Source organism: Maniola hyperantus, chromosome 23, assembly GCF_902806685.2.
Source record: "Maniola hyperantus chromosome 23, iAphHyp1.2, whole genome shotgun sequence".
Lineage (NCBI taxonomy): Eukaryota > Metazoa > Arthropoda > Insecta > Lepidoptera > Nymphalidae > Maniola > Maniola hyperantus.
Window position 1 is genome coordinate 2,939,895 of NC_048558.1, and position 21,985 is coordinate 2,961,879.

Genomic DNA, 21,985 nt, shown 5'->3' on the forward strand with positions numbered 1-21,985 from the left:
AGTTTTTAATTTTATCTTATTATTAACATTATATTATATATACAATTACGTTTAATTTTTTCTTATTATTATAAATTATTTATTTATTTAAGTATGTAGTTATTTACAATTGCAGGTGCTACCTGGCTTGGACCCACTCACGAAATCTCTTATATATATTTTTTACATATATATACATTTAATAGTTTACATATAGTTATGTTTTTAGTAGGTAATTAGTAGGTGATTATATTCTTTCTTGTAAGGACCGCCTTATGCGGTAAAAGCCTCCTCCAAGACTTTCCATCTGACCCGATCTCTAGCCAGCCTTGTCCAGACTCTCCCTGCTACCTTTACAATGGCATCATCCCATCTAGTAAATGGTCTGCCTCGTTTCCTTTAAAAAAAAAAAAAAATATATACTACTTATGTAGGTATAATTTAGGAGTAAATATTTTAGAGACGAAAATTGAGTAAAATGTTTGTTAACCTGATAGAAATAGAAATAAATTATCATTCAATCTTATTAACATTTAATCTAATTAGGTACCTAGTTAAGTTAGTTTTAATCAATTATTTTTAGAATTTCAAGTTATAAATTCAATTAATAAACGTACCTACTTGAAGTAAATTGTCATGTACGATTAATTATTTAAGTACCTACCTACCTAACGAATAATTTATTGTAACTCTAGTGTTACATAATAGAAGATGCAAATAAAGATAATATGAGTAAGTACATAATATTTTAATCGCTAGATAAAAGTTATTTTCCTAGTTTGCCACGTGACATGTTATTCATACCAGACTACACGATGCCCGTGACTTCGTTCGCGCGGATTGAGGGTTTTTAACATCACGTGGTGTAAGTCCCGCAAATTGCTACTGCGCGTGACCGCCATTTTACTGACGTCAGCACTAGGAAGTTTCGAGCGGATGGTATATTTTTATTTCGGCTAACGTCAAAATGACGTCATTTCGATGTTAATGAGACATGGTTCCAGCGCAATAGCAATTTGTGGGACTTATAACTTTTTAGTTTTCCGGGATAAAAGTATAATCTTTGTCCATCTTGACGCAGACGATACCGCTGGGTTTTTTAGTGGGTAGGTATGCTGACTGTAAAAATTGCCAGTGAGTCCCACATACCCGCCCTTGTGCGGGATGCGTACCTACCTACCTACCTAATTGCATTTTTACCAGCGGAAAAAAACGATGTATGTAACCTTTAAACCTTAAAACCTGTAAACCTTTTTGTTTTTGTAACATCTCCACTTTACCCAGATTCGCAATAAAGAAATTTGTATTTGTATTTGTATTTGTATGTATGGAAGTACAGATTGATAAAGAATACTTACGTAATATAAAGCTAAAGATAGTAATGTTCCTTTGTGTAAGGATGAAGATCGTAAGTAGATACCTCTCTAGGTACCTAGGTAGGTACCTATGTACGCAGACTACTTACTGTCTGCGTACTGCGTAGCATAGAGTCACCACTGATAAAAAAAATATTCACTTAAATAACTATTTCATTACATCTAAAAAGCTATAAGTATTCTAAGTGTACCCATTTGTATAAAGTTACGGGCCAAAAATTTGTAATAATGAATCTCAAGCTTACAAAATCTGTTACGGACAAAATTTACTGAAACAACCCAGAAAAAAATGCTGTAATACCAAGTCTAAAGTCTTAAATACCTAACGTTGCCATAGATTTTACGTCAACCAAAATTACAAAGTATAGGTAAAGTACTAACAAGCGATAAATTGGTCAGGCCGAACTCGTAGTTAAAAATTTGCCCACATTTAAATTAATTCATTACGCCACTGTGAATTGCCAAAAACTGACGCTTATCAATCGATTACAGATTTCGTAGAAGCAGAAAAACGCTACAAAATAATATAGGTACATGACTCAATCGCGAATTAGCTAAAAAAAAATGGACACTACATTGAGTCAATAGCGCCGACTAAAGTGATTACACACAGCTAGTCAGCTAGGTTACGTAAATATCTCACACTGCCACAGTCACGCACACACTCGACAGACACCCACACAAACATAATCTATAGTAGTGTGCGTGCTGCAGACCGTGAGTCGGTCGACCCCACTACAAATTTTAGTCGCACTCTAGACTTCGCAGAGGATAGACGCGTACAATTGACTAGAGTACTACGCCATCGCAGTGGATATTTCGTCATAACAACATTGTGATAGTGACAAAATAATTCAGGACGTGTAAAGTGGGTGCATAACATTTATTATAACATTTCAACGCACTGTTAACTACGCCGAAGACGGTTTAGTGATTTGCTGTTTTTGTGAAATTATGACATTGTTCTCAATATTTGGATAATTCCCGATAAGGAGTGCAATATTGCCGCAAATATTTTCGTAAGTATTTTTTATTATTCTAACTAACTAATAGAATTATTCTCAATATGTCAAAATGGCTTTTATAACCCCATTAATAAAATAAAAAAAATATTCAAAATTTCGAAAATTTTAACAGTACGTTTTTGATATCCTCTTTTTGCTTCAAATACCCTCAATTTTATTTTTTATTCTGTAAATTAAAAAATGCGCAGTTGTTATATTAAAAAATTCAATTTAATTACTTAGTAGAGAAAAAATAAAAACAATTACATATTTAAATAGGAATGAAAAATAGAAATTACAAGTTAAATTAATTATAAAATAATAAGAAAATGAATAAGAATTTAAAAATTAAACTAATTAGCATACTTAATTTAAGTTCAAAAATTCTTCATTAAATTCTAATTTAATTTATTCGAATAAAAATTTAAATGAGTCAGAAAATAAGTAGAATCAGTCAACTCATCCAAATGACTTCCATAGAAGTGTTTGGACGAATGTCATTGACATCGCCATTCAAAATTTGTTTACTCACGCCTGCCGCGTCTCGTGCCAAAAGATTTTCGCTGTAAGTCATTTCATACGTAGAATTTCCCACATGTGCGCATATCACTTCTCACTGACCCTCACCATATTTTGCATCTTCAGAGAATAACTCTTTGTTTTGTATAGTCTGTTTTATCTTCTGAAATGATTCTTGCTTCTCGCTACTATTTGTAGATTTACTTGACAATTCAAAACACCGGTAAAAGTGTATTTTATATAATAATTTCTATTTTAGATAATCTATTCTATTATTATCTATTTCCCCCATTTCTGTCTACCAAACTGCAAGTCACCATAATAGTCTGCACCCTTATGTAGTTTACATTCCATAGACCATAGACTTGCTTAAATTGCTTTGACGCTTTGCTTACGGTTCATTGCCGCTATTAATATTTGGAATTTATTCCTGGCTTCCTAGTTTATCCTGCTGTATCTTGTAGTTCGAATCAAGTAGGTACGCTCTAACATCACTTTTCGTCAGGTGTGCTGGCTTGGTCAGTCACAAGTCTTTTGTTGTATATTTACTTCCCCAACGTAATGACGTTTCATTATATTATTATCATTGTTTACACCTTTATATCTTTAGATTTTATTATCTCATGATGATATCATATTATTTATTCCTTTGTTTGTAATCGAACAAAAGGTGATTTCTTTGTATTATTTTAAATTATTAAGTACGCACTTAGGTACTTTATTTTTTATTTTTCCATCTCAAAAATTAGCTGATAACTATGCATTGCTCAAAATTTTATCGTGACGAAGAAATAATCGCAAATTACTTAATTGCTAAATTCATTAAATAACTACTTCCTATTTCCGTTGTACCTATTGTTTAATTTTTGATTGTTTATTGTTTTTTTGTTGCTTTACATTTTGTTTTAGAATGTTCTTCTAAAAGCTATGTAAGATCAATATTTTTGATATTTGTTTAATTATCAAGCTTTTTAAGTACATTAGCATTATTTATTAGAAATGTTGTTGCTTTTCAATTGTGTTGGATCCAAAAATTTATGTGAATCAGTGATCAGCAATTTTGGTATTATAGCTGGAAAATGTACAACTATTTAAATAGGTACTTAATTAATGTATTGCGATTGTTAGTAACTAGTGTCGTAAGCGGCGCCTGGCACGACGGCTCTGTCGTAAGCTATTGTAAACGCTTACACAACTGGTTCAAGGTTCCCATCCAGCGTACGTTCGCCTGCGGATGTACGGAACTAGAGTATTCTTGAGGCGTACTCCACTGCCTCGATTATAAATTACATCTTAAATTGAATTTGCTATTATTAAATCTCAACCAATAACATCTAAGAAATCTGAATTAGAATTTTCATAACTTGTATTATCAATAATATCTAAATTATTATCTGTAAAAAAATCTTCTCATAACATTCAGTTACTATAGGTACGTTATTTAAGGAAGTGTGTAGAATAAACATCATATATGTCTATAATAACTTCACGAGAATTTTGAAAATCACATCTCAGCGCTGAAGTACACCTTCCGTTCAAACAATTGATACCGACTCTAGCCTCGAATCGATCGTATAAAGGTCAGTTAGCTATCTACGTATGACGCAACGTCCCCAGGGCGGCATTGCGCAATCCACTGCAACTCACACAGATAAACAATGACATTGCACGGACTATAGATAACAACGTGGAAACGTCAAATAACACTAGAATTACAGTAATAATCAGCTTGTTTTGTACAAACAGTTCCGCACTATATCTAAAAATATAAAAGAAAAAGGTGACTAACTGGCTGACCGATCTATCAACGCACAGCTCAAACTACTGAATAGATCGGGTTGAAATGCAGAAAGCTATTATGACGTTGACATCCGCTAAGAAAGGATTTTTGAAAATTCAATTCTTATGGCAGTAAAATAGGGGTTTGAAAGTGTAATCCACGCGGACGAAGTCGTGGACATAAACTAGTCAATAGATAGACAAAGAAGTATAACGCTCAACCGTAAAGTGCATTATCGGTACGCAAGTGATGTAATACAGGAAGTTTGAAGCAAGGTCGTCCGGAAGGAATTATTAAAGACTATAAGGTCACACCCGTATGCATTTAGTTAATCGTGCATCATGACTGGCATAACTATGAATTTTAATTCCCATTATGTCGACGCTCGTACTCGAGTCTCGACCCTGATTGCGTAGCGCATGCGAAACGATGAAATCATCTACGAGTAAACTATTTAAATGCTACATTTATGCAATACATTCGAACTTAGTGTTCGCGTACGGTTTGCCAATTTCATGTATCAATTTTTCAACAATGAGTTACACAATGAGATTGTCCTCATTATTCAAGGCGAGTTTTCGTTTAGCTTTTATCACGCAGTTTATAATATATCACAATAGCGATATATTATCGTGATAGTCCATAATGAACGTCGTTACGTAAGCTACAGTTTTTTCACGCGCAATAACATCGCCGACGATAATTTCATCGTACGAGGACAAGCGAAGATAACTTGACCTATATTTTTTATCTCGCCCGCTCGCGTAACTGTAACCTACTTACTGAGCACATGAGTGTACACAAGCAATTGCGACAAAGAGGCAAGAGCGCCAACGTGTGTCGTGCAATATTTGAATCCCTTTTCTAACAGCCAACAAAATTGAAGTATTGTGATTTGTGACGCGTGTTAAAAGCGGTGGTAGTTTAGTGGTTAAAACGAAGGCCTTCTATTCGGGAGGCTGGGAGTTCGATTATGGACTTGCACCTCTAATTTTTCGGAGTATGTGCGTTTTAAGCAATTCAATATCACTTGCTTTAACGGTGAAGGAAAATACCGCGAATAAACCTGCATGCATGAGAGTTATCCATAGAGTTCCCAAAGGTGTGTGAATTCTGCCAATCCATACTGGGCCAGCGTGGCAGACTATGGCCTAAACTCTTCTCATTCTAAGAGGAGACCCGAATGCAGTAGTGGGCTGACCGACGATGGGTTGATCATGATGACGCAAGTAATAGATTCTGATAAACTCCAATACGATAAGTTCTTTTTAACATTATTCACAATCACGATTAAGATTAACCGATTTGGATAGCTCATCAACAGGAAGAGATTCATTTATAAACCGCTTCCTCATAACTCCATGCTAAGAATTTTCGACCATAATTCTTTAAGAATTTTCCTCCCGAAATTCTTGATGGTTTTCAAGATTTTACGTCGCAAAAATATTAACAGGAATTCCCGGTGAGTCATAGCAATACTGGTGGTGCTATCTATACGTCATACATCCAAGCTGGTACGTAGATTAAACTGAACAACAAGGCATAATGAGTAATAAGGGAAATTTGAACTCATTAAGATCTCGGCCCTGTTTACGATGCTTCCTATTCCTAGAAACAAAACGCTTACGTTGCGCAAGAAACAGAGGTGGATAACTAAATTCAACGAATCTAGCTCACGAAAATAGGTTAAGTGTTTCTTAATAATGTAGCAATTAACAGTGTGGAGCAAGGTCGGTACGAAGTAGGTTCGTCTTTGTCTCGTTAAACACTGCGTATTTGTTTAAGGATTATTTTTATCTGATAGGGAAATCCACCGGAACAGCACTCGAGTGAGAGGACCTTGACATATTTAACCGGCGGTTTATCACTCGAGGAGTTACGAAACGGGGCCTTGACACCAAACTATTATCGGGAGACTGAGGCCGTCCCCAAAATAGCGTGCTCTTTAATTGGGCCTTCGCTAAATACGAATGCGAAAATCGGTCAAGTATGCGCGTTTTTTTCAGCAGAAAAATGCTTGAAACGCATCTAAAGTAGTCACCTTGCTGAATCATACATCATCATCAACCCATGGCCAGCTCACTACTGAGCATGAGTCTCCTCTCAAAATGAGATGGGTTTGGCCATAGTCTTCTGGTAGACTTCACACACCTTTGATAACATTATGTAGAAATTTCAAAGCATGTTTCTTCAATATGTTTTCCTTCACCATTAAAGCAAGTGATACTTAATTGCTTAAAACGCACATACTCGTAACTCCGAAAAATTAGAGGTGCCTGGGATCGAGCCCGGATCCCGCAACAAGGAGGCTGACTTCTGAACCACTAGGCTATCACCGCTTGCTTAATTCTACAGTTGAGGTTATATAAAAAGACATGACCGCAAGGATTGTTAACTGGTGACTGGAGAGTACAGACGCAACAAGATAAGTCACAGTTAATGTTTTCAAAACATCTGCATCTGGTGCATACACTGTATGCGTTGTTGAGATAATGACTGGCGCCTAAGAACTCTATGTACCGCGAACTAAGAGTTAATATAGTTTTAAATGTCAGAATCCCTCTTCAATCGTTCCTTAATTTCTGAAGATCGCGGTCCTGGAAGGATCACAGCCTCGAATGGATCTGTTGTTTTCATTTTTTTTTCTCGGTCATTTTGGTAATAGTATAGAACTGACTAGCATGGCTTGCTTTAGTTGGTCAGACCATCTTGTTGGTGAGCGATCTCTCCTTCCTTTGTCCTGAGTGTTGCACGTAACAATCAGCATCTCTAGGCTGTTATTCTCATGCATGATGTGCCCGAAATAAGAGAGCAGCCGTTGATAACAAATGTAGAAAGTTCGAGTCGTTATGGCAAATCTTCGTGTCGCGATAGACACATTTGTGCGCTTGGCAGTCCAAGGCGTTTGTCTCCAGCACCACATTTAAAACGTGTCTATCCTGTGCCTTTCTCTAACTCTGATGGTCAGAATGTCAAATGCTAGAATACATGATGAGAATTATGGAACTGCTCCGTGAATCTCGACAGTTGTTTTTTAGGAATTTGGCAAATGATAAGAAATCCTTGCAAGAGTCAATATGAACTGAGGACGTTGGGTATTATGAGAAAAATTTCAACAAAACCTCTCGGTAATAGACAGGATACCGACGCGAATTCTCAAGTTCATTCTATCATTGGATACAACTTGTTTTATTTGATTAAAACGAGTAATGCCACGACATTGTGCGACGCTACAATGTCATGAAAGATGGCGGACGACCTACTTTTCCTCAACGCTAGTGGCGAACGTGTGGAAAGTTACCACTGTACTACTTTCTCTACTTTTTCCAAGATGGCTGATATTGTGTCTATGAGCATTTATGTCTCGTTAATTGTCTCTGGTAGGTCAAGAGCAAAATACACGCAATTTAGGCGCCCCGAGAGAATTGTCTATTCTTTTCCTTGTATGCAGTGATTATTTAGTACATTAATTCATTAACTTGACTAATAAAAAAAAAACTACCTATTAAAAAATTAAAAAATAAATAAAAAATTATCTAAATTGTACAGTTATATTCTTAAACTTGCTTATATAGAAACAAAAGCATTTATATAGATGATGATTAACCTAATGGATTGTCTTTCTTTTCTAGTTTTGGATAAGTTATTTTTTAAACAAATCTTATGGGTAAGCTTTTAATGCATCACGACTGCGCCATTTCATTAATTTATATTCAACCAATTGCGTGGAAGCAACTGGCTGAGGTTTCAACTGAAACAGCTTTGAAAGTCGGCAATTGCCCGCAAGATGGTGTAATCTTTTAATGATTTGGAAAGAGCAACTGCTGAGTTTCTTACCGACTCTTCTCAGTAGGATCTGAATTCTTTTCTCTGCATCTTTTGTCAAACAAACAGTTTCGCATTTTTAAATGGGTATGTACTAGGTAGTGATGACATCAACCTCAACTTCTTTCCCACATGCATATTCTTTGACAAATTAACGGTCAAGGGCGTAACCAGCGCATCTGATTAGCTCCATCGGATCACGTTGGCTTATATAACGGTCGAGAAGAACGTGCGGAGTTACGCAAGCAACGTGAGTTCAAGTTCACGTGTCGAACGCCGCGTGACCGGCTCCACCACACGTGCAGGACAATAATGCTAAGGTCATGTCCATTCTGGAGTTTGTTTGCGAGACTGATGCGATTTAGATGCGATGTTGGTCTTGAAAATGCAATGCTCATTTTAAGTACTTACTTTTGGACGTACATCATCACATCATGATTAACCTATCGCCGGCTCGCTTCAGAGCATGGGTCTTTTCTCAGATTGAGAAGGGTTTTGGCCATAGTCTACCACGCTAGCCAAGTACAAATTGGCAGACTTTGAGATTTTGTAAAGTCTCAAACTTGGACATACATAGAAGAAGATAAGGTCATGACATCATCATGCACCTAGTCCTAGATTCATGCAATGCGTAATAAATCTTAAACTATGTTAGATTACTTTTGGATGCTCATAAAGCTGCTAAGGTCATGTCATGGCCTGAATAGATTTTTAACCGTCATCGAATCTTGATATTTAAAATGCTACTCTCATACTCAATTTTTTTTATCATCATCATCATCATCATCATCATCAGCCTGTGGACATCCACTGTTGGACATAGGCCTTCCTTAATGAGCGCCACCACACCCGATCTTCGGCCTTCCTCATCCTGCCACTTCCCGCCAGCCTCTATATCGTCGGTCCATCGTGCTGAAGGGCGTCCTACACTACGCTTGCTTAAACGCTGTCTCCACTCAAGGACTTTCCGGCTCCAACGGCCAGTGCCTCTACGACAGGCATGACCTGCCCACTTCAACTTCAGCCTGCTAATAGTTTGGGCTATGTCAGTGACCTTGGTTCTTGGTTTTTGCAAGTTTTTATGCTGAATTACTTTTGGAAGAAATGCAGAACAATTTGACTCAAGAATGAACATTACCTTTGTTTATTCTGAACTAAATTCTCAAGTTATTGTACTTTCTTGTATATTTTAATAATAAGCTTGAAACGAATTTGGCGTTCGTTCTTTCAAAATTAGAAGTCCGCTCGTAACTTTGTTGTTGTTTGGTTTATTTTGGGAAACTCAAAATAATGTTCTTCTTTTTTGTTTGATTGCATTGCTGTTGTTTTAACTGTTACATGGTTAACAACGACATTCATTAAATAAATAAATAAATAATTTAATTCAATTAAACTTTTAACGTACTTTTGAATCGTCAAATGCATCTACTACTGGTTCGGAATGCGTTTCCTACCGAGAAGAACCAGTAAGTAACTCGGCGGTTGCTCTGTTTAAAGATTTGATATACAATACTATGCCATGTATAAAAAAGTAATTGCAGTTCCCATTGTTAGAACGAGCTGCAGGTCAAATACAGGCTCTTTTATCATTTAGATAATTTTCGATTGTATTCATTGTCATGATAATCGTTAACCGATAGGCGTCCACTTTTGGACATAGGTCCCATGTAGGCACTTCCACACGCCACGATCTTGCTCTGCCTGAATCCAGCGATTCCCTTCAAATTTGTTTGCGCTTTCCGTGCGAGGTCGCCAATCTAGTACCTTGGGACCGTACTAAGAGCAAACTTGGCACAGTTTACTTGAGTATAATGAGTTTGTTTAAATGCATAGGATAGAGAGCATTCCTGGATTTTTCAGTCTGGAATTTTTGAATTTCAAAAGCATATTGAAAGGTTGACAATAAGAGACGCCTGTGGGACGTAAGGTCACCTGTCAAACATAAAAAATAGTTCATCTTCGCTTGCAATAACATTTATCACTTTACAATGGCCGACAGTTATTATTGTAAAGCAGTTTCGCGTTACCTGTAATACGTATTGGTTTTTTAACTATTCTTTGTTACAAGTAGGAGTTAAAGTAACTAATAAAAATTGTTATTAGATTTGCAAGCAATAAGGAAGTTTTAAAAATAAAACACTCGCGTTACAAATAGCGATAATCGACGAATTAAACATTAACGCTCACTATAATGATGAGATAATAATTTAACAATAATTATTTTCATATCAATTGTTTAATCTATAATGTACGTTACATATTTAAAGCATAAGTACAATTTTAAATACTTGTGTAAAAACGCCTTAGGATGATTAAACTCTAGTTTATATTAACATCTTAGTTTACTTCAAGAATAAGCCCGGCATGCGGCTTATCTATGACGCTGCATTATTATGTAATCGTAAAGAATAAATCTTAGAACAGAGAGGTCAAATAGTGCATTAATATTGACAGTGGCTAGATAGTTACGTAAGTCGTTAAAAATGTCTTGTTTGTCGAACTGTGAGTCACAGAGATACGTGTATTATGAAATATCTATTCTCGGTTTATCTTTATCTAGGTATATTATAATGTTTTTCTTTCTTTGTGTTAGTTGTATTATATAGTTTCTGTATGTGTGATAAAAACGAAATTATTTTTTACGAACATTAAGAGTTTTACGTCAAATATATATAGGAAAATAAAATGTGTGTTTTTGATGTGGTAAATAAGTGTAGATAGATAGTGTGGTAGATAAGAATCAAGCAATGCTTTATTTGAAAGTTATTCACTTTCTAAAACTAAATAAATATATCATCATCAATATAAAAGTTGACAAGTCACTATAGTAATTAAAAAGAAGAAAAAGAAACACATTGCTTTTTAAAATAAGTAAGTAATTTAATAATGAAACATTAGGCAGGTAGGTATTATTTTTTAAACATGGATATTATGTCTGTTGAACTTTATTTGTAGTCCATCAAAAATGGGAATTAATGAGAAAATGATGAGAAAATTTTAGGGATTGTGAAATCAAAGGGCACGTGTTCAGTGTTCACCACCTCAGGCCCGTGCCTTCCCCCTCCCCTCACACCCTGCCCCGACTGATCAACGTGAGCATTACAGCCAGAACACGTGTTTATATTTGCCGTACATTGCTGAGGCAGTAAAGTTATTACCAGCTTATACCCGCGACTTCATCCGGGTTTATACCCCTATTTTACCTCTTTAGGGGTTGAAATTTGAAAAATCCTTTCTTTGCGGATGCCTACGTCATATTAGCTATCTACATGCCAAATTTCAGCCCGATCCGTCCAGTAGTTTGAGCTGTGCTTTGATAGATCAGTCAGTCAGTCAGTCAGTCAGTCACCTTTTCCTTTTATATAAATTGATTACAGCTTTTACTGTTACAAATTACAATGTATAAAAAACATTTCAGTTCACGAATCTAAAAGTGGTTAATAATTTAGTCAGGCCTGTGCAACGTAACTAGTCACACGTAGTTAAAACACGTGCTAATACTTTATGAACTTACCTACTCCACAGTTCAATGTGAAGGTTAAAACATAACCTAGCACAAGCCGATCCCAGTGCTAGTTTTGAATAACTATGGATAGTGATTAATAACTTCTAAATTTCTTTTTAACCTCTAAAATTATAGTTTCGAATCCTACTAGCACAACTTATGTTAGAACTTCTATTATTTAATTTTAAATTAAGTACTTCTAAAAATATTGTCTGGTTCTTTTTATTTAGTTTTGTTTGCTTCCTTTATCTTATCAATTTAGTTTTACAAGTTGTTAACATTAAAAATCAATTAGCGAGCAATCAATTCATTTATATCACGTATAGTTAGATCTAACTGTACTACGCGTTTGATTGCCATTAGAATTGCAAATGGATTCTTACAACACAAATTATTATTAGCTTAGTTACTAATAGGTGACGCCGTATTGCAACCGTTATGTTTAAGGCCACGAATTATTAAGTAATTCTACATTCCCAAAAATAAGTAATATCCTATTGTACCTTCTAATATAATTCGTGCTTAATAGTTTATTCTATTGCTAAAATACTTATTAGAAAAGAAACTATAAAAAATCGACCGCCAGAAATGGCAGAGTAATTTACATAAGTAAAATATGTAAGCTATTTAAACATTCTTTGGATCTGTTTTATGAAATGATTCAGTTTTACAAGTAAACCAAAGAATGAAAGCGAAGAAATTAAATGAGATAAAGTTCTTGTTAGAAAAGAAAAAGATTTTAAATATACCGAGTACCGACCGAGACCATACGAATGGCAAAGAGTGACTCAAATAATAGAAATGTCAATGTTAAAAATATAAGTTACTAGCTGCCCTGGCGAACTTCGTTCCGCCAAACAGTCGATTCAAATTTTTTAAATTTTTCTCTGCGTAAGAACCATCCTCGTACTTCAAGGAATATTATAAAAAAAGAATTAGCGAAATCGGTTCAGCTGTTCTCGAGATTTGCGATGAGCAACACATTTAGTGAATCATTTTAATAATATTATAGAAGATGTGCACCATAAATTAATTATTGATGTGCACAGATAACCAAAAAACAATATACCTAAGAGTTCCCATACGTTAGTTCAAAGTATTACATTATTAGAATGCCAATAATTGCCCAATCCAACCTTGAAATGACGAAACATCAGTTTCATAACGAGTTTGTACCAGATGACTTTGGGTGTAAAAAGCGTGGTACCGTACGAAGCCAGTTTTTGGCTAACGGTTGGTAAGAAAGTAAATGATTAGTTATAACTGTCTTCAAATGCCGATTGTTATACAAGACGCGATATTACCGTTAGTGGAATTTCGAACGGTATTGAATTTGTTATCAAAATGATATTTTTTGAGAAATTGTGTCAGTGGTTTGGTTATTGATAACTTGATTTTAATTGTTTAGGAAGTTAGCGATTCTTGTTAACCTAAATTATAGTAGTACCGTTGATACTTGAAACTCTTAGTTCTTTTATATCATTTCTTAAACCAGCTTCACAGGAACTTTGACCGAACAACCAGTCTTCCAAAACATTTTCTTAATAGTCACCGAGTTAAATATGTTTTTTTAAATATTAATATTACTCAGTTCAACAGTTCAGCAGTTAAAGTTTTAAAAAAATCTGTAAAATGTATGTAGTGCATGTGTAAAAACAAGTTCACACTATCTTTGTCATATTATACCTATGTTTCATTTCACCGTCTTTCATCACCTTTGCTGGCCCATGGCTGGCTCAGAGCCAAAAAGATTTTGACTTTAGACACTCGAAAAAAATCTAAAAATATAATTTCATAAAAATTAAAATTTAATTTATCTCGTCGGATAGGTAAGTAAGAAATTACATAGAAATTATCTGCTTTTTGTAGTTTCGCTATTAATATTCTCATAACCGTATGGATATCTGTGTTGAACCGTTTGTTCCGCCAACCGACCAGTTAACGGAGTGTTTTATAATGTTCAAACAGCAGTTAGTTAGCATCAAGAAAAGTTAAAATACGCAATGCAAATTAGAATTTTCTGTCTTACAAAAATTAATTTTAACCAATTATGCGAAAGCTAACATTTTCCGAAAACAAGAATTCACTTGAAATTTAAAATTTAATTTTAATTTTAAAAAAATCAAAATTAGTTTTACCTTCTTGTTAGGGTAATTACGATAAAGTTATTGTAAAATATCACCTTGGCTTGAATTGGCTTTCTTATTGTATGTAGGTATAACAATTAATTAGTTAAATGTTACAATTATTTATTGTATTAATCATGAAAGTGAACTTTAAAACTAGAACATAACCTAACGTAATCGATTTGTCTACGTAGTAGCTACGCAAATAAATTAATTAAATGTAACAATTATTTATTGTATTATTCATGAAGTGAACTTTAAAAATAAACCGCTTTGAAACTAGATCCTAACCTGTCGATTTTTTTTTACGGAACGGTACGGAATACTTTTTGTATGATTTACACCTATAGCCAGACGGTCGAAACGGCAAAAAATGCTTATTCAATGTAGGTAACTGTACTGAAATATAGCTGCGGTAACGGTTTTAAAAAGTCGGTGAATCAACAGTTTTTTAATTATGTAATTTTTTTTTAAGTACCTAACTTTAAAAATATGTATACTTACTTATTTAAAAATAAGTAATTTGGTTGAAATGATATTATGCCCTAAATATCTAGGTTAAAAACTTAAAACCCAGTTTAACACTTACATGCATACATTAATATTCATTTTCACGTGCTATTTTCCGTTGTTTTTAGTTTTGTGTGTTGTAAAAATATAATTACCGACTAAAAGTAGTAATTAAAAAGTAAAACTATATTTAATTACATTTTCTGATTTTCATTTTCTAATGATTTTTTAGATTTGTTGGATTTCTGCTTTTTTCCTTAAAAATAACAAAAAATCTTTTTAAAACTCGATTTAATTAATTAATCTACGTCATAAAAGCAAATTTTTAGTTGAACTAAAAAACAAAAGTTCTTCATGATACTAGTTACAACGGGTAAAGTAAAAGCCTTCGACGTTTCAACCAATTATGGCTGGGTTTTAATCGACAGTTAGCCGTAACGGGTGCGCACGCGCATCTGGGGCGGCCTACTGACACCGAACGAACCCATCCGCAAGTTTAACCTAACTAGCAACTTGTCTCTCGCTAGTTACAATAACTGTGATCACAATAACGTATTACTCAAGGTTTTGACATTATTTGAATAATGATTTTTACTTTTTAGTCTGTGGTTTTGAAAGCGGGAGGTCGCGGGTTTGATTCCCGGTAGGGTTGGAATCATTAATTCCCAAGTTACCTCAGGTCTGGGTAAAGGCAAAGATGATGCCGCTTGATGCTTTATTATTACACAATTTAATAAGATGGATGCCGCGAAGTAACCGATTAATTTGTGAGAATCTGTTTCTTTCTAATGGGTCCAGTAGCTTTTGGGGTTCTATTATTATATATATTATATATATATATTATACACACACACATGCACACACGCTCACACATACTCATAAGCACACACTCACACACGCATACACACACACATACAATCATACACACACTGTTGTAATTTTATTTTATTATTGTATATACCTACATTTATTCTAACTCTATTCTGTTAAAATAGTTTAATTATAATTTTAAGTAATCTCTTTTGGCCTTCTGTTATACCTAGATTTAAATTTAAATAATAATTATGTATTTACGCTGTTGATTACTTTCAAATAAACAAAATAAAATAAAAATAAAATATACTGGCCAAGAAACTAAGAAATTCATATGACTTTAGAAGGATTTTTTTTTAAATAAAGAATATTAGCCATGTTAAATTAAATGACAAATATATTCCCCTTTCCTCTCCAATTAAGCGTCAGGCTTGTGCTACTAGCAGGTACGACAATAGTGCAATATTACAAAGATTATTATTGTTGCGTTATAAAAACTGATTACAATACGCTGTCAGCAATCAGCATAACTATTGTTATTGCATCCTACATATTTTACTTTGCGGTTGACCCGCTGCCGGTAGATCTGTTTACTGCTATTCAAAAGTTCGTAGGCTCGAAAACTTTCTATAGTTTTATTATAAAAGAGTGTTTTTTTTAACAAATTAAATTATTTCGAATGAAAATCTTCGTACAATAAAAAAAAATAGTCCTGACTCACTCACACTGACTCATCAACGTCTAGCTTACTTACTACTACTTATTGTATATTCTGTGGCCCAGCTCAAACCCTCAGACTTAGAGAGCTGAAATTTTTTCTTAGAGGTAGACACGAACAAGATCGCAAGCGGTCGCTATTAGTAAAGAAATAAGCCAAAGTATTCGAATCGGAAATTGTAACGATGCTCTCTAAATATAGGTACTTAAACTGATAAACTGAAAATGATTAACATTGATGAAAAACTGCCATACTCCTTCCAGGTTAACCCGTTTTCACCTTAGACTGCATCGTCACTTACCATCGGGTGAGATTGCAGTCAAGGGCTAACTTGTATCTGAATAAAAAAAAATCAAAAACATCTTAATATTCTCTAGCGTTGGGCTAATGACCTTATTCGAATTTCATAATAATATGAAGTCGTTCGTGAATTTCCCATATAAGCAATGACCTCTATATTTACTTCAACTAAGTAAGAGCACGTGTTTTGAATAAGATGAACATATTGCCGGAAAAGCCGGGATAGTCTCGAATTTTGTCTTTTTAAATGACTGTGAAATACAGACCAACAGATTAACAGACGGCATGGATGAAATTAATAATTCTTGTTTTAATACAGAAACATTAAAATACACTATTTTAAATTTATTTCGAACTGAAATTAAAATTAAAATAACCTTTAGAAAGTTATAAAAATATGTATAAATTACGTTTAAATGCGTGAGATTAAAAAATTTAAAATATCATTAGATAGGTTGTCATTTCCACTAGTAGGTAAAATATATTGAAACTGTGTAGCAGTAAACACTTTTGGTACTTCGATCAATTTCCTACAATTTCAGTAATTTGTATATATCTTGTTAATTAACTGCATTAGCAAGTTTTCCCTAGCTTGAACTGTTTTATCGAAATACCAAAAATGTCCTGAAAATGTCCTCCAAAAAGGGTATTCTAGTTTCAAAGATGGAAATAGTTAAAATGATATCCAAATCCGTTAGGAAACGCATAACATCTTTAGAAAATTAAGAAAGAACTCTCACGTTGCGTTTATCAAACCTCGTGTTCTCTAACGTGACTACAAAAAACCGGTGTAGTTTTATGAATAGTTTGTATTTAGAAGTTTTATGAGTTTTCACCACAATGGCGCGATTTTCATTCATTGTTATCATTCATAGCAGTTTTGTTGGTAATAAAGTACCTATTTATTGGTTTTTAAATGTTTTTAAACATCCTGCCGTTGTTTGATTTTTTAGTAAGAGAAAAGAAAATAAAGAACGAAGCAAGAGTTACTTCACTACGTTTTTGTTTCCATCTTGAAATATTTACTTACCTGTTTGCAACAAATAAACAAAAGGTGTTAAAAACTTAAACGAATAATAATTATTATTGATAATATTTTAGGAGTTTTATAAATTACTTAAACCTACCTTACCTACTTACTGAAAAATTTATTATGACAATGTGTTCGGCCTGGAACTCGCATATTCAGTTAAAACACTTTTATATCTTAGACCCATCATCGTCATTAATGACTAATTGTTTTTAAATTACCTGTAATTTTTTTAAAGTCCATTGACCCCGGTTAAAATACTGGCAAAATTAGGACTCGCTCTTTATAAAGACAAGTTCATTCACACCGGTCGATAGGGACCGTATTTTAATATCAAATAAATAGCTGAGGTCGATGTTCTCAAATCTCAGCCCACGCCGCTACCAACATGAGACCTCTTGCGAAATCTAAATATTGTATTGAACCTGTGCTTAGCTAATAAAGCACTTAGTCGACGTTAGTAGGCCCATGGCCACAGGCGTGACTTTTTACTCGCTTCAAATAGGTAGTTCCACTTCAGCGCTAACTTAACATTTCAAATATCACTTACGGTGCAATAACTCCCGTTGGAAATTGAACTTTAATAGTGTCATTGCGTATGGGTGATCTCTGAAACGCTAGTCTGCACGTGAGGTTAGATCATTTGACTTGATAGATTGGAGGATTCTTGTAGCTTAAGCTAGGAAAACTTTAGCTTTCTTTTGACACTTCAATTTTCTGATAAAATTACACACACGACAGACATGATCGCACCGGCTCGCACGAGCGTGTGGCACGAGCAAAGACCACAGATAACTTTTTAGCATAGACTGATGCAGTAGAAACTCTGAGTTCCCACTAAGTATAGGGCGGCTACAAATATGTCTACGCGCGGCACTTTGCGGTTAATTTGAAGGCGCCCTATCAGTTTAACGTGATTTATTGAACTGAAATATCTTATAGAGGTATGAAAAAAATTGTAATGAGGCAACATGATTACACAGAGGTTTAAAGTTGCACATAGGCTTGCGACACCACATTTTTGCAAGCGTACGTAATTTTGTGAAGACGTTTAGTAAATTGCGATTGTATTTTAACGTAAGGTTTCTTTTGTTACAGAGCCACAGTGAAGATCCGTGCGGACCGGGCGTCGTCCGCCGCAACATGGTCGCCGAGTTCATCCTGAGTCAGCAGCAGCTGCTGGGCGCGGGAGGCGCGGCGCTGGGTCCCTCACCCAGCCCCTCCCGCGTGCCGCCACCACCTCGCAACCGCCTCTCCGTCTCCCCGCACTTCCCTATGGACGGGCCGCCCTCCGTCGGCAGCCCGGGCGACCCCAACGACTACGGCAACTCCTTCGACTTCAACAAGAGGAAGGAGTTCTTCGGTCAACGCAAGCAGAGGGAGTTCATCCCCGACAACAAGAAGGACGACGGGTACTGGGACCGCAGACGGCGGAACAACGAGGCCGCCAAGCGCTCGCGCGAAAAGCGCCGCTTCAACGACATGGTGCTCGAGCAGCGCGTCGTCGAACTCTCCAAAGAAAACCACGTGCTGAAAGCGCAACTCGACGCGATCAAGGAGAAGTACGGCATCTGCGGGGAAAACCTCATCAGCATCGACCAAGTTCTAGCGACTTTGCCTACTTGTGACCAAGTTCTCTGCGTCACGAAGAGGAGTAAGCTTTCAGGCAACGCTCTATTCTCACCAGCGCCGCCCCCACCTCCCCCGCTACCCCCGGCGTCACCTCCGTCGCCACCACCTCAGCGTGCCCCCGAACCTTACCAAGAGAGGCTTCCAGCACCCGAAGCGTACTACCCCCACCCGGCACATTATGAACCCCCCGGTTCAGTTCTCAATCTCTCCCGATCTCGCCGCGCCCCTTCGCCATATGAGCTCTCCTCTCTCTCCGGATCTGGAGATGAAACAGCCGAGCAGTACGCTCCAGAAAACAATTGTCTCCCACTCAAACTGCGCCACAAGTCACACCTCGGCGACAAGGACGTCGCGAGCGCCCTCCTCTCCCTGCAGCACATCAAGCAGGAGCCCGGCCCCCGGTCTTCACCTTCTTGGGACGGAGAGGGGTCGAGCGACGAGAGGGATTCAGGGATCTCACTGGGCGCGGAGTACAGGCCGCCGCGGTCTGATGAGAGGATGGCGGAGGAAGAGGACGCGCACCTGAAGGCGGAGCTGGCGCGGCTCGCGACCGAGGTGGCCACGCTCAAGAACATGATGCACCAGAACAAAGCGCGTGCACTGGAGCACTGAGCCCCGACGGCCGCGCCTGGGCCCGCCTCGCGCCTGCGCCTGACCGCGCAGCCTGCGCCTCGTTCCGCGATCGCGAGTCGATCTCGTTCGTACAAACTGTCTCAACCTGCCCCTCCTCCGTAGTCGAAGTTACCACGTAAAGAGAATATATTTGTATGATATTGTGCAGCTGTACGCGGCTAAGTCGCAACGCCTAATGTAGTCCTTCCTAGTAGTCGTATCGGTGTATCGTATGATATCGTATCGTAGGGTAGAGATAGTCGTCGCGGTCGACCGCACCTATGAGACTTATTCGTTTTCGGTTTAAAGACTTTTCGAGCAGAGAAACTTATCTACTCAGTGATAGATTTTAAAAAGATGCATTTTTAGTGGTGAGCTATGTATAATGTATATGTAATATTATAAGTAAGCGCAGTAGATCTGTTTCATCTCTTCGAAGACTCGGTAGTGAAAATCGATGGCTAAAGACTATTTCTCTTGTAAGTTAGTATTAAGTCGATCTAAGTAAAATTAAGTCCTACTTGGATGTTTATTTATAATGTTTAATGTATAGTCTTTCTCATTCGGAATGCCCGTTAAGTTCCAAACCAAAAAAATATATGAGATCGATCCTCTAGCTGTCAAGAAATCGCAAAATAATGTTAAGATTTTAATATTTCCACTTAAAATTAATATTGTTCAGAGTATTGAGTAATCAGGAAATAAGGATACCAGTGCCTTCGACAATACATACCTACCTTAAATAGCTACCTTTTAAAAGTAATATTTTTGTACATTTGTTAGAAAAAGCATGGCGATTTCAATTGTCTATACCGTAAGTGGCCCCTGCCACGAGTCCTGCTCTGCGATAAAATCGCGTCGATTATGGGTATTAAAATGGTTTTAAAAACTGATTCGCATGGCGTTTCACTCATTTTCATTTCGCCTCGCGTCTCGTCTTCGAGTTGGACCCGTGGTTGGGGACTTGTATCAAATCCTAGAAGGCTTGATGGAAAGTATTCGATGTATTGTAAGCTATACCTACTCCTATTGCCCAAAGGGCGCGTGATAGGGACTGAAAGGAGTTTTAAGTATTTATTTATTCGGACCGTGAAAGAGGATTTTACAATTTATTATCTTTGTATAAGAAACACTATACGATATAAATAAATTGTGTACATTACATTTAAACCAATGAATTTTATTCCATCCCTACCAGAAATATCATACCTATACCTTACCCATACCATACCATACTTATTAGACCACAATATACCTAAGTATAAGCAGTACCTATACCAGTACCAGTATATAAGCTACGATGGCTGATATTTCGTCGGAAGAAAAAACATTTCATCAAAATCTGATTCGCACCTACCGACCCATCACCCATCTATAGTAGAAAGAGGTAAAATTTGGATATCCCCTATATCCAAACGAGATGGACAAAATTTGCCCCAGGCTGAACTATGCCTATCATGAACTTAATTCCACGACTGCAAAACAACATGCTACTTTTTTTTCTTAAAATAGAAGATTTTTACTATTAAATGGCAGATAGGTATATCATCTCTGTACATTCTGGGGCTCGCCTCCATACAATTTTTGTCCATCTCCTTTTACCTCTTCATTAGTAATAAGTAATCATTCAATAACTTAATACACTAAGCAGCTGATTAAGTCACTGAATACTTCAAGAAATTATTTAGGTGTATAGAAAATTTAATTTATTAAAAAGTTGCACTCGTAAGTTGTTCAGGCCAGTCTACTAGGTACAATTCGCGCGGACTTAGGCAGGTATACTTACCTACCTAAGTCCGCGCGAATTGTAGCTAGTTAATTAGTAAGTTATAGTAAGTAGGTTTAAATGATGCAGGCAAAGATAGTTATAAGAATGCATCGTATCGTGGTCAAAGGAAAAACCTGTCATTAAAAAAACCTGCTCTCATCCACAACGAGTAACTTCTGTAGGTAAATAAATAGGTATATAAGTCACTAGCTGATGTCCGCGACTTCGTCCGCGTGGATTTAGGTTTTCAAAAATCCCGTGGGAACTCTTTGATTTTCAGGGATAAAAAGTAGCCTATATCACTCTCCAGGTCTTTAACATGCAAAAAATCACGTCAATCGGTTGCTCCATTACGGCGTGATTAAAGGACAAACCAACAAACCAACAAACTAATAAACCAACAAACAAACACACTTTCGCATTTATAATATGGGTACTGACTAGATGATGCGACTTAGTCTGCATGGATTTTAAAAATCCCGTGAGAT

The 21,985-nt window shown here is 36.2% G+C and overlaps 1 protein-coding gene across 1 annotated transcript; it reads left to right on the forward strand.

Moving 5' to 3' along the window:
* Positions 1-2,101: 2,101 nt before the first annotated feature.
* Positions 2,102-20,899, forward strand: vri (vrille). The gene is made up of 2 exons (XM_034981072.2): positions 2,102-2,374; positions 18,584-20,899. Exon 2 carries the CDS (start codon positions 18,629-18,631, stop codon positions 19,727-19,729), a length of 1,101 nt encoding a protein of 366 aa, XP_034836963.1. The 5' UTR covers positions 2,102-2,374; positions 18,584-18,628; the 3' UTR covers positions 19,730-20,899.
* The last annotated feature ends 1,086 nt before the right edge of the window (positions 20,900-21,985 follow it).

What these genes read in the sequence shown, in the direction of transcription:
- vri (XM_034981072.2), top strand. Translation starts at nt 18,629, where the DNA reads ATGGTCGCCGAGTTCATCCTGAGTCAGCAGCAGCTGCTGGGCGCGGGA.